Here is an 18,268-nt window from a genome sequence, read left to right as displayed (position 1 = left end):
TATGGCATTTGCAGGCAAATGGATGCAGATGGAGAATATCATGCTAAGTGTGATAAGCCAATCTCAAAAAACCATAGGATGAATGATCTCACTGATAAGCAGATGATGACACATATAGGAGGTGGGAGAGAGCAGAAATGGAGGAAGGAGGGACTCTATAGAGGGAAAAGAGGATTGGGAGGGTAGGAGGAGGAGAGTAAAAAAGTACTACATGCCAAATATAAGTCAATGCAGATACGATCCACTCTTCCAACCCAGACAAAATGATAGACCGGAGCCTAGCTAAAGAAATACTATTGCAAGGGTTGGGAATGTAGCTTAGTGGTGAAGCAATTACCTAGCAAGAGCAAGGAGCTGGATTTGATCCCCAGAACTGTAATAATGATAATAATAAGAATACATTTTAATGATTTGGAATGGAGAAAGAGGATCCCAGATCAGAATTGTAAGAGAATTAGTGAGTGAGTTTTACCAATTGCCATCTCTGTGGAAAAACAAAGGGCAAGTCATAAAAACTCTTATTTTTCAAGTATTGTGTACTTTTCTTTCCCTACAGGTTATATATTTAATGCTAAAATGGCTTCATCATATGGGAGACAGGAAAGCAAGTTTCAACACACATGGAAACATGAAACCATATATACACATATCAGAATGGAAGAAACACAGGATATGCTTTTCAGATACTACATACAACTATTTGGAATTTGGAAGCATTAAATTACTGCTATTCTTTGCCATAGTGACAATTAGTTAAAGATAGAAAATGTATTTATTTGGAAAAGTTTTTGAGAGTATCACTTTTTGGACTTTAAACATAAAAAATTCTGAAATTACCAGTAACATGATAAAATTCAATAATATTAGTCTAAAAGGAAGCACTAATGAAGAGGAGGGAGAGAAACAAAAGGAGAAGGAAAGAGAGAGAAAAGGACAAAACACAGAAGAGAGAAGACAGAATGGTACAGGGTTTAAATAGTAACTCCAGCTCTAAGCCTCCTCAGTCTGTGTCATCCAACATGAGTGACAATCAAGCCTGTACTGACTTACCAGCCTCAGACAGAAGTAAGAAAGAGCCTCCAGTCCTGACTTAATAACTTACTCCAATGTGCCTCAGCTTCAAACTTAGTTTCAAAGAAAGAAGTTCCTACTGGGATTGAAAATCCTCTCCCTGACCAGGAATAGATGCTCCTATGGGGTTCCACAGCACAAGAGCATGAAAGACAAACAATTCATAAATTCTCACCATGGGTTTGTTGAGCATAAAAAGGCACATGTGCAAAGGAATTCCTTGAGACTTTCATGTTTCTCTCGTTAGGTCCCCAACCTGCAAGAATTTCTTCTTTTCTAACTTATATATTCTACTTATTCTATACCATTAGTCCCACAAGAATAATATCTGAACCAACCTGTAATAATTTCTCATTTTTTTACCCAGGGTATTATATTCTCTAATGACCACGTCACTTTTTTATAGCAAATATTTACTCTATTACTTGTGATTATCTGGGATTAGATAACCCACAGAGAATTATTTCAGATTGTGTGCTCAGATACATTCACATCTGTAATTCATTCCCCTAAGAAGCTGTGTGTTAGTTGCCCAATAATACTAGCCACCTATAAATATGCAAATAATTAAGTTTTAAGTTTAGAGCTATGGAAGTACAGAAAACCAGTAAGTTTCTAGCCTTTCTCACTCAATTTATCTTAGCAGGAGGTCAGAAGGTAAAATAAAAAGGAAACTTTATCTGAGGACATCATACAAGGAATACCTACTGTGTCTAGTCCAGATAAGCATAGAATCATGGGAGATAGGTTAAGCAGTTTTAGCATCTGTCATCTGATACTGGCCTGACACTGTCACCTTGACAGTGACAACCCCCACCTAAAAATCTCACAAAATATCAGCATCAATTCCTCTGTGTCCATGATAATGGAGTAAAATAAAAACATAACCCTCCATAACCATGTCTGAATATAGACAAAAGCAACAATACTATGAAAAAAGGATACTCGTAGCTAATACAAGTGAAGTTATCAAATAAAGCTTTGGCCCTGCTCCTTTCCCCCACCTCCTGTATAAAAATTATTAAGATACCTAATAATAATAGGGCTGAGGATATAGCCCAGGTGGTAGTGTGCTTGCCTCCCAATCACAGGGTCCTGGGTTCAATCCCAGTACTGCAAAAAAAAAAAAAAAAAAAGAAAAAGAAAAAAAAAGATATCTAATAATAAATTTAGCTTCTCTTCTTAAAACCATCTGTTTCTGAATATCAGTCCCAAAACAAGGCAAAATTTGATATCAAGCTCTTCTTCACACACTCTTACTGAGGTCACCACCATTTCATCATGGTGTGTGAAGTCTCCCTTGTCCCAGCCAGTAAAGTAAGTGACATAACGCCTCCTTTTTAATGTTTTATCACTAGTGCATTCCTGGAGGTTGTGGGCGGGACACTGGTATTGCTCTGTGTGTGAATATTTAGTTGCTCCAATTGTCACCAGCACTTGGTCTTCTGCCTCATGGTGTTGTTACTTTACATTTCCCTGAAATTAGAGGTGGCTAAGAATGAGTTCAAGTGTTTCTTTGCCCTATGCATCATTTACGTATCATTTTTCTAGAGAAAAGTCTGCTGGAATACCTTCTTTCTTTTCATTGGGTTATTTGTTTTCATATTGAGTTATGAGAATTCCCTTTTAATTTTTTTATTTTATTGTTAATGACACACAGCAATTGTATATATGTTCTGGATAAAAGTTTTCCATCACATATGTACTTCACAAATATTTTCTTCCACTCCGTGGCTTCTCTTTTCCTTCCCTAAACAGTGTCTTTTTAAATAGAAGAAGTTCTTATTTTTTTAATAAAGTTCAAGTTATGCTTTTTTGTTTTCCTCTCATGTAGAGTGCCTTTGGTGTCATGTCTAAGAAAACTTTAAGGTAGCCAAAGAAACAAGGATTTTTCTCTTATGTGATCTTATAAAACATTTTGAACTTTAAGGTGTTACCTTTACATTTTATGTTCTTTCTTTTTAAAAATTGTATTGGTACATATAATTATACAGAATGGTGAATTGCATTATGGCATATTCATAAGTGCATAAACAAAATTTGGTCAATTTTATTCCACAGGACCTTCTCTCACCCACCCTTCTGCCCTCTTCCTCCTCTCCTTCCTCTATCCTTCTATGGTCTCCCTTCTACTTTCATGAGTTCCCCCTATTTTTTCCTCTTTTCTCTCTGGCTTTCCCATATAAGGGAAAACAAAAGGCATTTATCTTTTTGACTCTGGCTTATTTTGCAAAACATAATGCTTTCCATTTCTATACATTTTCCCACAAATGAAATGATTTCACTCTTCTTTATGAATGAATTAAACTCCATCATGCTTACATAAAACATTTTCTTTTTCCATTCATTTGCTGAAAGATAACTTAGGCTGGTTCCATGAGATCCAACTAAGACTACTCTTCAGTATCTATCCAAAAGAGATAAAGACAGCATACCTTACAGTTACATGCATTCCTTTGTTTATAGCAGCACAATCCACAATACCTAGATATGGAACCAGCCTCTGAAAATGCATAAAATGTTAAGTGTAGGGTGGATGAATTTTCACAATATATCAGCTTCAAACAAATCAAGAAATCAGAAGCCATCTCATACCAGACCCAGTTCTGACTACTCCCCCAAATAGTCACAAACCTGACTTTTAACATCACACTATGTATTCCTACAAGGAGACAGCAGCCAGGAAACCATTTCTTCTTTTTTTGGGAGACGCAGAAATATTAACTACCCTAGTTATTTGCCTTGTAAACACACTAGTTACCAGTCATTCTAATGAGTTCACTAACTCTACTTACGAGCAGAATATCAATATGAATATTATAATCATGGTATGCATGGATCAGATAGGTTACTTACCTTAAAAACTTAAATTTGATGGATTGATGAGGGCTTAGCTTGTAGGAGAATTGCCTAAGTAATGGGATATAAGATGGAGATACACCATATAAAAAAGCAACTCACCCTATGCAATCATCTTCTACATATTCATGACTGAAAATTGTCTCATGTTAAATAAAAAACCATAAACCTTGTGTTAGTTATCCACATGTGAAAGAATAAAGTTAGACATTTATCTTATACCATAAAATTAAGTTAAAAATGGGTCAGAAACCTAAATGTAAACTTTGAAACAATAAAACTTCAGGAAGAAAACTTAGGGTGAAATTTCATGGCACGGGTCCTGCAATAATATTTTTGAATATAACACTGAAAGCACAAGTCACCAAAAAAGCAAAAACACACAAGTGGAATATCAGAAAACTAAAAAGTTTTGCTTTTAACAATCAATAAAATGAAAGGTGACATATGACATAGAAGAATATTTTCATAAAATATATATTTGATAAAGCATCAGTATGCAAATTTGTAAATCTCGTACACGTCTATAGCAAAAAACACCCATTTAAAAATGGGTTAAAGACTTAAATAAATATTTCTCCATAAAAAATATACAATGTCAGCAGATTTAGAAAAAGGTACAGTGAGATATCACCTCAAACCTATCAGGAAAGCTATTATTAAAAAAAGATGTGTTGGTGAGAATGTGGGATGCAAAATGGTACAGCCTCTGGAAAACAGTACGGAGGCTGGACTTCAAAGAATTAACAACAGAACTACCATAGGGTCCAGTAATTGCACTTCTGAGTGTTTATCCTAAAGTTTAAAATTGGGTCTCAAGGAAATATTCACACTCCTGTGTTCATCACAACACCATTCACAACAGCCAAGATATGGAAACAACTTAAATGTCCATTAACAGAAGAATGAACTAGGAAAATAGAGGTTACACATACAATAAAATACCATCCAGTCTTTAAAGGGAGGGACATTAGCTGGGTGTGGTAGCACAGGCCTATAATCCCAGCTATTTGGGAGACTGAGGCAGGATCACAAGTTCAAGGCTAGATGGGCAACAGTGAGACCCTGTATCAAAATAAAAGAAAATATAAAATAAAAAGGGCTGGGGCTTTAACTAAGTCATAAAGTGTTCCTGAGTTCAATCCTCAGTAAAAAAAAGGAAAAAAAACAAAGGAGGGAAATTATGCAATATGTGACAGGAAGGATGAACCTTCAGGACGTTATGCCAAATGAAATAAGCCAGTCACAGATACTGTGATTCTACTTAAGTGCAGTATCTAGAGTAGTAAAATTAATAGAATCAAAGGGTGAAATGAGGTTTACCAGGGACTTAGGTGGACATGGGGAATTACTCTTACAGACCTACATTCACGTTAGGAAGAGTATAATGTCTAGAAGTCCATTGTACAGCACTGTGCCTATAGTTGACAGTGTCTTATACACTAAAAACTTGGTATGATGATCGATCTCTTGTGAATTATTCTTACCACAATAGTATAATTTCTTTAGAAAAAAATATATATGAAAAATATATATCAAATTTTTGATTTTAGGTCACAGGAAAAGAGGAATTTTCATTTTGTCTCTACTTCTGTGTTGTTTAAAGATTTTCATTATAATAATATTTTATTATTAAAAAGAAACATTATGATTTTCCTTATTTGTTAAATCACTGAAAAACTTTTATATTAGTTTATGTGAACCTGATTTGACAATTCAACCCTTTTGTTATTATTCCTGTTTTTGAACTTTAAATAAATGTGATACTATATATAAAATCATTTATATAATACATAATGTCAAAACCTATTCTATCTGGTCCATTTTATTCAATGTGTTCACTGTTGTCATTTGCTGATTCTCCTCGGTGTTACTATTTATATATTCTACTTAATGTATATTTGAGAAGTATTATTGACTCATTTATAATATTTCTGTGATAATTGATACACATAATTTCAGGAAAATGCAAAATATTTTCAATGGATATATTCCTAGCAGTGGAATTTGGGGTTCCTAGGATGTACATATGATTAGCTTTTGAAATTATTGTTGATTTTCAAAAATGATTCTATCAAGTTACTTTCTCATCATCAATGTGTTACTTCACTTTCTCTCTTACTGTTCAATATTTTTCATTTTAACCATTCTGGCCAGTGGATACTGGAGCTGCTCAGTGGTTTCACTTTATTTATTTATTTAGTTATGTATTTTTTATTGTAAAAAAATGGGATACATGTTGTTTCTCTATTTGTACATGGAGTCAAGATATACCATTTGTGTAATCATAAATTTACATAGGGTAATGTTTGATTCATTCTGTTATTATTTTTCCCATCCCCCACCCCTCCCACCCCCCTTTTCCCTCTATCAGTCCTTCCTTCCTCCATTCTTACAACCCTCCTTAACCCTAATCCTAAACCTAACCCTAACCCTTATGCTAACCCCTCCCACCCCCCATTATATGTCCTATTTGCTTATCAGTGAGGTCATTCATCCTTTAGTTTTTTGAGATTGACTTATCTCACTTAGCATGATATTCTCCAATTTCATCCATTTGCCTGCAAATGCCATAATTTTATCATTCTTTATGGATGAATAATATTCCATTGTATATATATGCCACAGTTTCTTTATCCATTCATCAATTGAAGGACATATAGGTTGTTTCCACAATATGGCTACAGTGAATTGAGCAGCAATGAACATTGATGTGACTGCATCTCTGTAGTATGCTGATTTTAAGTTCTTTGGGTATAGACCAAGTAGTGGGATAGTTGGGTCAAATGGTGGTTCCATTCTAAGCTTTCTGAGGAATCGCCATACTGCTTTCCAGAGTGGCTGCACTAATTTGCAAACCCACCAGCAATGTATGAGTGTACCTTTTTCTCCACATCCTCGCCAACACCTATTCTTGCTTGTGTTCTTAGTAATCGCCATTCTAATTAGGTTGAGATGGAATCTTAGGGTAGTTTTGATTTGCATTTCTCTTATTACTAGAGATGGTGAACATTTTTTCATATGTTTGATGATTGCTTGTAGATCTTCTTCTGTGAAGCATCTGTTCATATCCTTAGCCCATTTGTTGATTGGGTTTTTTGTACTCTTGGTGTAGAATTTTTTGAGTTCTTTATATATTCTGGAAATTAGTGCTCTATCTGAAGTATGAGTGGCAAAGATATTCTCCCACTCTGTAAACTCTCTCTTCGAATTGTTGATAGATTCCTTTGCTGAGAGAAAGCTTTTTAGATTGAATCTCTCCCAGTTGTTGATTATTGCTTTTATTTCTTGTGCTAATGGAGTATTGTTAAAGAAGACTGATCCAAGCCAACAAGTTGAAGATTTGGACCTATTTTTTCTTCTATAAGATGCAGGGTCTCTGGTCTGATTTCGAGGTCCTCGATCCATTTTGAGTTGAGTTATGTGCAGGGTGAGAGATAGGGATTTATTTTCATTCTCTTGCATATGGTTTTCCAGTTTTCCCAGCACCACTTGTTGAAGAGGCTATCTTTTCTCCATTGCATATTTTTGGCCCCTTTGTCTAGTATGAGAAAATTGTATTTATTTGGGTTTGTATCCATGTCCTCTGTTCTGTACCATTGATCTACCTGTCTATTTTGGTACCAATACCATGCCTTTTTTTGTTACTATTGCTTTGTAGTAGAGTTGAAGATCTGGTATTGCGATACCCCCTGCTTCGCTCTTTCTACTGAGGATTGCTTTAGCTCTTCTGGGTTTTTTATTCTTCCAGATGAATTTCATAATTGCTTGCTCTATTTCTGTAAGATACATCATTGGGATTTTAATTGGAATTGTATTGAATCTGTGTAGCACTTTAGGTAGTATGGCCATTTTGACAATATTAATACTGCCTATCCAAGAACATGGGAGATCTTTCCATCTTCTAAGGTTTCCTTTAATTTCTTTCTTTAATGTCTGTAGTTCTCATTGTAGAGGTCTTTCAACTCTTTTGTTAGATTGATTCCCAAGGATTTTATTTTTTTGAGACTATTGTGAATGGGGTAGTTTTCCTAATTTCTCTTTCTGAAAATTCATCACTTATGTTTAAAAATGCATTGGATTTATGATCTTCGATCTTGTAACCTGCTACTTTACTGAATTCATTTATGCATTCTCAAGGTTTTCTGGTGGAATTTCCAGGTTCCTCTAAATATGTAATCATGTCATCAGTGAACAGGTATAGTTTGATTTCTTCTTTTCCAATTCATATCCCTTTAATTTCTTTGGTTAATCTAATTGCTCTGGCTACAGTGTCAAGGACGATGTTGAATAGAAGCGGTGAAAGAGGGAATCCCTGCCTTGTTCCAGTTTTTAGGGGGAATTCCTTAAGCTTTTCACCATTTAGAATGATATTGGCCATGGGCTTAGCATAGATGGCCTATACAATGTTAAGGAATGTTCCCACTACCCCAATTTTTTCTAGTGTTTTGAGCATGAAGGGATGCTGTATTTTATCAAATGCTTTTTCTGAATCTATGGAAATAATCATGTGATTCTTAACTTTAAGTGTACTTATATGGTGAATTACATTTATTGGTTTCCTGATGTTGAACCAACCTTGCATCCCTGGGATAAAACACACTTGATCGTGGTGCACTATCTTTTTAATATATTTTTGTATGTGATTTGCTAAAATTTTGTTGAGAATTATTGCATCGATATTCATTAAGGATATTGGTCTGATATTTTCTTTCCTTGATGTGTCTCTGTCTGTTTTAGGTATCAGGGTTATATTGGCTTCATAGAACGAGTTTGGGAGGGTTCCCCTCTCTTCTAGTTCATAAAATACTTATAATAGTATTGGAATGAGCTCTTCTTTAAAGGTTTTGTAGAACTTGGCTGAGAACCCATCTGGTTCTTTTCTTTGTTGCTAGGATTTTGATGAACTTTTCTATTTCATTGCTTGAAGTTGAATTATTTATGTTGCGTATATCCTCCTCATTCAGTTTAGGTAATTCATATGTCTCTAGAAACTTGTTGATGTCTTCAAGGTTTTCTGTTTTTTTGGAGTATAGATTTTCAAAATAGCTTCTAATTAAGTTTTGTATTTTACTTCTGTCTGTTGTGATATTTTCTTATTCATTCCGAATTTTAGTAATTTGAGTTTTCTCTCTCTTTATTAGTGTGGCCAAGGGTTTATAAATTTTTATATTTTTTCAGAACCAACTATTTATTTTGTTAATTTTTTGATTGTTTCTTTTGTTTCAATTTTGTTGATTTCAGCTCTGATTTTAACTATTTCCTGTCTTCTGCTACTTTTGTTATTGGTCTGCTTTGTTTTTTCTAGGGCATTGAGCTGTAGTGTTAAGTTGTTTATTTGTTGATTTCTACTTCTTTTGTTGAATGACCCCATGAAATAAATCTACCTCTAAGTACTGCTTTCATAGTGTTCAAGAGATTTTGATATGATGTGTCTTTTTTCTCGTTTACTCTTAAGAATTTTTTTATTTTCCTCCTGATGTCTTCTGTTATCCATTCATCATATAGTAGTGTATTATTAAATCTCCAGATATTGGAGAAGTTTCTGTTTTTTATTCCATCATTTATTTCTAATTTCAGTCCATTATGATCTGATAGAATACAAGGTAGTATCTCTATCTTCTTGTATTTGCTAACAGTACCTTTAGAGGAAATCTGCAATATCTCAGAGTCCCACTGACATCAGACCAATATGAGAAAACAAGGGAAGAAAATGTCCCAAACAAACTGAGACACTATATCAATAAAACCCAATAACAGCACAGCAGAAGAAATGTCAGAAAGGGAGTTCAGAATGCACATAATGAAAACAATCAGGGAAACAAATGAGGAGATAAAAGAGCAAATGCAGGCATTGAAGGAGGAGATGAAAGAGCAAATGAAGGCATTAAATGATCGCACCAATCAACAGTTAAAAGTTCAAATATGGGAAGCAAGAGATCTTTTTAATAAAGATTTAGAGATACTGAAAAAAAAAAAAAACCAGAAATCCTTGATATGAAGGAAACAATAAACAAGTTAAAAACTCCATAGAAAGTATAACCAATAGGATAGAACACCTGGAAGACAGAAACTCAGATATTGAAGTCAAAATTTTTAATCTTGAAAAAAAAGTTGACCAAACAGAGAAAATGGTAAGAAATCATGAACAGAATCTACAGGAATTATGGGATATCATGAAAAGGCCAAGTTTAAGAATTTTTGGGATTGAAGAAGGCTTAGAGAAACAAACCGAAGGAATGAACAATCTACTCAATGAAATAATATCAGAAAATTTCCCAAATCTGAAGAATGAAATGGAAAACCAAGTACAAGAGGCTTATAGGACTCCATATATACAAAATTACAACAGACTCACACGAAGGCACATTATTATGAAAAAAACCTAACATACAAAATAAACACAGAATTTTAAAGGCCATGAGAGAAAAGAATCAAATTACATTGAGGGGAATAAAAATATCAGAAGATTTTTCAATCCAGACCCTAAAAGCTAGAAGGACCTGGAACAACATTTACGAAGCCCTGAAAGAAAATGGATTTCAACCAAGAATCTTATACCCAGAAAACTTACTTTCAGATTTGATGACGAAATAAGATCCTTCCGTGATTAACAAAAGTTAAAGGAATTACAAAAAGAAAGCCAGCATTACAGAACATTCTCAGCAAAATATTCCATAAGGAAAAGATGAAAAACAACAATGCAAATCAGGAACGAGAGGAACTAAACTAAAGGAATAGCGAAATAAAGGAGAAACCAAATCATATCAAAAAAACAAAAATGAGTCAAATGACTGGGAATACAAATCATATCACAATAATAACCCTGAATGTTAATGGCCTGAAATCATCAATCAAAAGACATAGACTGGCAGACTGGATTAAAAAGAAAAATCCAACAATTTGCTGCCTGCAAGAGACTCATCTCATAGAAAGAGATACCCATAGACTAAAGATGAAAGGATGGGAAAAAACATACCATGCATATGGACACAGCAAAAAAGCTGGAGTATCCATCATCATTTCAGATAATGTGGACTTCAAGCCAAAGTTAGTCAGAAGGGGTAAAGAAGAACATTACATACTGCTTAAGGGAAGCATAAATCAGCAAGACATAACAATCATAAATATCTATGCCCCGAACATTGGCTCATCCATGTACGTCAAACAAATCCTCCTTAATTCCAGAAATCAATTAGACCACAACACAATAATACTAGGCGATTTTAACACACCTCTCTCACCATTGGATAGATCCTCCAAACAAAAATTGAATAAAGAAACCATAGATCTCTATAACAAAATCAACAATTTAGACTTAAAGGACTTATATAGAATATACCATCCAACAAAGAACGAATACACTTTCTTCTCAGCAGCACATGGATCCTGCTCAGTGGTTTTAAATGTACTTTTCTTATGACCAAGGAAGTAGAGCTTCTCTTCATAGTCACTAGAATTTGGATCTCCTCCTTGCAGAAACACCCATGCAAATTCTTCTCATTTTTCTATGTGGCTGTGGTCCCTTTAATTGCTGATTTTTAGGACTACTCTGCATAGTCCATATGCAAGTCATTTGCTTTACTGATATTCTTTCTAAATGCTGCTTGATGAGAGTTGTTAGTTTTATGCACTGGATAATTGATATGTTTCCAATATTGTTAGCATTTATGCGACATGTATATGCACATACACTTGTGTTCTGTATTAGAATCTATCCTTATTACAAGGTGATGGGGATACTCTCTTTTTTTCCCCCAGAAGCTATATTATTTTTACTTTCAACTACATGCCCACAATCCTACAACTTGAAATATGTTTTGTATGGCATAAGACAAACATTTAGATTTGTTTTTCTCATATGGATCTCCATTTGACTCAGTAGCTTTTATTGAAAATAACATCTTTTCTCATTGTGCTGCAATATTATCAATGCCTTAATTCAGGGAAAATCATATTTGTGGAAATGTTTCTGGACTGTAATTAGTTTGATTTGCTGATGTTCTATATTTACATTGAAAGTATAGTGTCTCAATGACTAGAGCTATATAATATATCTCTACTATTACTCAAGAAGAGAATTTGTCTACACATCAAGATAGGCTACATTATGCTGAGATCACAAAACTCCCTTCCAAATTTCAGTGTGTTAAATTAGGATCAGTAATCTCATTTATATGTGGAACTTTAAAAAGTTGAACTCATAGAAACAAAAAGTAGAAGAGTGTTAGCCAGAGCTGAGAGGAGAAGCAATGGGAAGACATTGGTCCAAAGGCTAAAACTTCAAGTTATAAGGTTAACAAGTCTGGAGATCAATGCACAACATGACCATTGATGGCTTTGTTAGTTTGATTATGGTAAGCAATACACAATACCTATATAGATCTATCAAATCATCACATTGTCCACATTGAATATATATGATTTTATTTGACAATTAAATACCTTAAAATATAAAATAAATAATGATTGATTAAATAAGAGGCAAAACATCTAATTTCAATGTGCTATCTTTAAGTATCTTTGTCTTATCACTTCCTCACAAGACATCTTTGTGGAATGCTGATGAATTTTATCTTCATTGTGTGCATGGCAGATAAGTCACTAAAAATGGTACACATTCAAGACCTTCTTCCTAAATTCTTCTTTCTCCAAAACCTGAGTCCTTTATGAATGAAACTGCTATAATCACACGCCCTCTAACTCTGCAGTGAAAGAATTTATCGACACTATTGTAGAACTAGCCTATAATTTCTTCTTTCCAAAAGTATTTAGACAAAAGTTTTTGCCTATGTATCTTCTTATTGATCAAAAACTGACAAGGTAGAGCCTGTTAAAAGTTCATGTGTGTGTGTATGTGTGTAGAAATATGCATACATAGTAATACTGTTATATATATATAGTATGTACAAATGTTCTCTAATCTATTTATGAACGAACATTTCATGAAATGCTGAGATGCCATTTTTATCTTTTCCCCTTAATTTTTGATTTCTTTTCTAATTTTATTACTACATCTGTTTCTTTGTATGCTTGGGGAAATTACAATACCTACTATATCGGATTATGTAAGCACAATATGGGTGATGGGTATATGTGTATAGAGTAGCCATATCAACCACTCTATCTCTCTGAAATGTATGTATATATGTATCTGTATGTGCATATGTACATATATACACATATATATTGCATTATAGATGTATAGTAGATTGATATTATGACATATTATGGTAAGGTATTATAACTTTAAGACTTCTGGCAGACACTTAATCATTTTATAACTGGTCTGAAAATAATACTTTTCTTCTGTATTATCTTAAATTCGGAGACTCCCTGGAATTAAAAAAAATGATTACACTTTTGAGAAATTTACTTGGGTTAAATTACTACTTCCTACCAAACATAAAATTTAAATAAATCACTTAGCTTTCTAAAACACCAATATATTGATTGAAAAAGTACATAAAATAGTATGTGCTTTATTGAACTGTTGTGAGGATCCAACAGTATTAAGGAAAGTACTTGTAAGAGTAAATTTATATACACTTTCCTATATTCTCACTATTACTCTAACAAAATGCTTCAACTCACAGTTAAATAGTGTTGTCAGTTGCAACATTCCCCTCCACCTTCCTGCTTTCTACTGGATTAAATATAAAATAACTCTACTTTGAACAATAGAGGAAACAATTTTTGAAACAAGTCCTCTAACCTCCAATTGGTTAGTGATCTGTCTTGAGAATAATTCGCATCACTCTTTCCTGAATCTGCTTTGTTCTGACCCGGTAGATGACAGGATTGAGAGCTGGTGGAACAACCACATAGAAGTTTGCCAAGTAAATGTGGATATATTGGGGGATATTATGGCCAAAACGATGTGTCAAGAAAGAGAAAGATGCTGGCGTAAAAAAGGATAAGAGAACACCAATGTGAGAGCCACAGGTATTGAGAGCTTTTAGTCGGGCCTCCTGGGAGGGCAGGCGGAAGACAGCACAGAGGATCCTGATGTAGGAGAGAATAATGAGAAGCACATCCAATAATAAGAGACAGATGTTGGTAAGACCAAACAGAATGTTGACTTTGATGCTGGCACAAGCCAGACGGGCAATGCCCATGTGCTCGCAGTAGGTATGAGGGATGACATGGTGCCTACAGAAGGGAAGCCTCAGGAGGAGGAATAGCAGTGGGACAACCTTGTACAGGCTCCGCAGGACAGCGATGCCTGCAATGACACTGATGACTTTGGTGGTGAGGATCATGGTGTATCGAAGGGGTCTACAGATGGCAATGTACCAGTTAAAGGCCATGGCCACCAACACAATGCTCTCCATGACAGTGAAAAAGTGGATGAAGAACATCTGAGAAAGGCAGCCTCCAAAAGATATTTCCCCAAGATTCAACCAGAAGATGCCAGAATTTGGGGGTTGGTGGCTGTGGACAAGCCCAGATCAATGGAATCCAGTATGGCCAAGAAATAGGACATGGGCTCATGAAGACTATGTTCAGTCCAGATCACTAATAAGATGGCAGTATTCCCCAGGAGTGCAACAAGATACACAAAGAAAAAGGGAAGTCCAATCCAGATGTGCACATCTTCTAGTCCTGGGATTCCCAGCAGTAGGAATGAAGAAGGATGGAATTTGGTATCATTAGGCATATACATTTTTCTGACATAAATAGATTTGTGCATGCCAGAGATAAGTATTGATTTCCTGTTAGTGATTCTTGATCCACTTCTTGCTTTGTCTAGATACCTAGTCAAATGCAAAATGACATTTTAATCTCACTTTGTTCATATTTATAAATAAAAAATTCTCAGTTTCTGCTTCTGTCTCATGAAAACTTTATGGGACAAGTAATGGAATCTGCCTTTCTCTACTGTTGTCTTCTCTGATGATAAAGACTGATTAAAGAGGATAGGGCAGAAGAGTACCTGATGAACATTTGAACTCTGGAGTGTAGCTAGAAATAAATAGGAAAAATTAATTTACAGGGTCTGTGCACCTCATGATGTTATATATTTTTGTTTAATATGCATGCTAATTTCCTGGGCATTTCTTATCTTGGTCATTCCCCTTTGGGATAATCTAAAAACCCTAAAATGTAGTCTATATAAAACTTGGTGTGTGCAGTTATACCTTTTTATGAATATTGAGAATGGTAAGAGATCTAGTTCTCAAAGTGAAAGAAACAACTTATCTTTGTTCATATGCATGAAAAAAACTGCCACATAGACATTCTCAATTAAAATTTTTGCAACTATACAAATTTATTAAATAGAGGCAGGACTTCAGGTAATTTCAATGTTACATATCAGAAAATAAATAATTCATTTCCCATCATAATTCTTTTTGTAAAATAGTACTCATCAGATTTGGAAAACAGACAAAGTCAAGAAGAAGGAAATCCTTGGCAAGGAGAATTTTGCAATTATGATGAAATATGATGTAGGAGGTTATTTTAATACAGCTGAGTCTATCATTTGGTCAGTGTATTAAATATATCTGGGAAAGAAACTGACCAGATAAAGACCAGCTGTTGGAAAGTTGATAAAATATTTGAGCTATACCATTTCCAAATATATGTCAGCCTTCTATCCATAAGGAAGAAGTAGTTCTGTAGAACCCTGTATTTTGATTCATACTTCGATTCTATCACCGTCCTTATGTCATTATAGATGTCTCTATTGCAGTAAATTGTGCACTTATACTAAATTCAAAATTTGAAACAAGAAAGGAATAAGTTCTTTACTGTGAACTTCTTTGGGGAAAGCTAGTTGTCCTATAATGTGGAAGTGACTGAAGTGATTGAAGGTGATGTGTACAACTGCACAGAAAGCTTCAATTCACATTTAAGAATACACAAATGATGGAGGAAGTCATGACCCCTATCAAAAATAAATGTATATAAATTTCAGTACATCCTACATTCAATCTATTAAAGCACAAATCCTTGTGAATAGTACCCATTTGTTGCTTATGAAGAGTAACAGAAATGATACATCATCTGATAATTTTGGAAAGTCTCTCAGGAATAGTGTGTGTGTGTGTGTGTGTGTGTGTGTGTGTGTGTGTGTGTGAGTGTATGAGAGAGAGAGAGAGAAACTTGGGTTACTAGTGCTAAGGAGGAGGAAGTTAAGTCCTCAATTTTATAATGTGAAACTATCAGAGATAAAGTTATAATCCTTCTGTTTTTCATTAGTTGAGAATGCACAAGTTAGGTGGAGAAGCATCTTTCATAATTTATTCCATTAAATATGTAAGAGACTGTCTGTGTATCAGCATTGATCAGGCAATTAGAATAAAATGGTCACATACCCTCAAGGAGCACCACTCTGAAGTAAATTTTTAAAATGTGCTAAAATTTTTATGGTAGAAATATGCGCAGAAGTTTAAGTTTAGATATCAGACAAAGTGGGGGGGAAAAGAAGCACAGTGTCCCATCAGGACACCAAAAGGAATCCATCAGCCACTCAATGACCTTATCCAGAGATTTCACAGACTGATGACCAGACTCAACTCTGGCGTTTTGGTCACATTCAGGGTCTCCATATAGCAGACACTGAAAAAATAAAAAGGAACTAAATCCCATGAAAACCAACTTATCCTACTTATCTCTGTGGATTTTTCAGGAGAGTTTGAAAATTGGTGCTTCCTCTTCTCTGGAACATCCTTTCCAAATATATAAACATTTGATCAAAACAACTAATCATTTAATCATCCTATAAATGTATACTGACTTCTTTTTCCATATTTATTGGGGTATTATAGTTGTACATAATGGTGGAATTTATCATTACATATTCATACATGCACACAATATGAAAATATAATTCAGTCAATATCGTTCCCCAATATTTCCCTTTTCTATTTCCTCTCACTCCCCCTGGTCCCTTTCCTCTACTCTACATATTTTCCTTTGATTTTCCTGAGATTCCCTACCATCTTTCTTCTCATTTTTTTTTCTCTATATTCCACATGAGAGAAAATATGTGACACTTGACCTTCTGAGTTTGACTTATTTGTACAAGATATTGTTCTCAGGTTCTATCCATTTTCCTGAAAATGACATAATTTCATTGTTATGGCTGAATAAAAACTCCATTATGCAAAGATATCACATTTTCTTTATCCACTCATTTGATGATGGACACATGAGCTGGCTCCATAGTTTGGCTATTGTGGATCATGATGCTAAAAACATGGGTATGTATGTATCACTGTAGAATGGATGACTTTAATTCTTTAGGATAAATATCCAGGAGTGGGATAACTGATTTATTATCTCAACATGTATTAATATATTCTCCAATCTGTCCTGGGTTCAGAAATAAGATGGCCCAAGCCCCTCATTTGACCCACTCATTCCACAGTGCCATGTGGGATTCCATCTGGTTGTCTATCGACCGTTTTGTGAATGTATCACCTTCTTAGGGAACTATAGACCCCTGGCTTCCAGACATCCAGATAGCCACATGTCCTAGAACTGACAGCATGAAGAGAAGAACTAAAGTCGCCTTCTTTCCCACCTTTGCTCACCTTGCAGACTCATGGCCTTCCTGCTATCATGCAACCTTGTCCCTGTCTCAGATGCTTCATCATCTAGCGCAGGTCCTATTCACAAAAGTCTATTCCTCTGAGCTAAATATTTGTTTTTATCACTTAAAAATCTGTTTTGGATCATCTTGTTATACCTAGTACAGTTCTTAGAACAGTCTCTGTCTCTTTATTTTGTTGGCGCATTGTAATTTCACATAATAGTGGAACTCAGTTTGCCATATTGACGCATGCAGATAATTTGACCAATCTCATCTCCAAGTGCTTTTCCTTTCCCTCCACTCTTCCCTTCCCAGATCTGCTTGCTCTGCTTTACAGTTCTCCCTTCTATTGTTCTTATTTTACTTAATGCACTTTAATAATAGATATTATGTATGTGGTTCATTGCAGTATATTCATATAGCTTATGTGTCTGTCAAAAGATGAATAAAGAAAATGTGATATATGCACACCTTGGAGTTTTAGTCAACCATAAAAAAGAATGATATTATCACTTTAGCTGGGAAGTGGATGGAACTGGATGTTATTCTCAATTAAATAGGCCAGAATTGGAAAGTCAAGGGTCAAATGATTTCTCTCATATGCAGAAACTAGGAAGAGAGAAACAGGAAAATGGGGGAGAGGAATCTCATGGAAATAGAAGAGAAACTAATAGAGTAGAGGAAGGTGATCAAGACGGAGGAAGGAAAGAAGGGCATGGGAAATACTGGGGAAAGAAATCTAGTCCTTGACTCTTGCTCTTCACTGTGTGCATATGTTTACAGGGTCAGAAACAATAG

At 34.8% G+C, this 18,268-nt stretch overlaps 1 protein-coding gene across 1 annotated transcript; it reads right to left on the bottom strand.

Moving 5' to 3' along the window:
• Positions 1-13,655: 13,655 nt before the first annotated feature.
• Positions 13,656-14,596, bottom strand: LOC124959855 (olfactory receptor 52E8-like). The gene is given in 2 exon segments (XM_047518317.1): positions 13,656-14,347; positions 14,350-14,596. Coding segments are annotated over 2 exon segments (939 nt in total).
• Between the last annotated feature and the right edge of the window lie 3,672 nt (positions 14,597-18,268).

Source organism: Sciurus carolinensis, chromosome 11, assembly GCF_902686445.1.
Source record: "Sciurus carolinensis chromosome 11, mSciCar1.2, whole genome shotgun sequence".
Classification (NCBI taxonomy): domain Eukaryota; kingdom Metazoa; phylum Chordata; class Mammalia; order Rodentia; family Sciuridae; genus Sciurus; species Sciurus carolinensis.
Note: the sequence above shows the minus strand (reverse complement) of the source record. Positions and strands in the feature narration are given on the sequence as shown.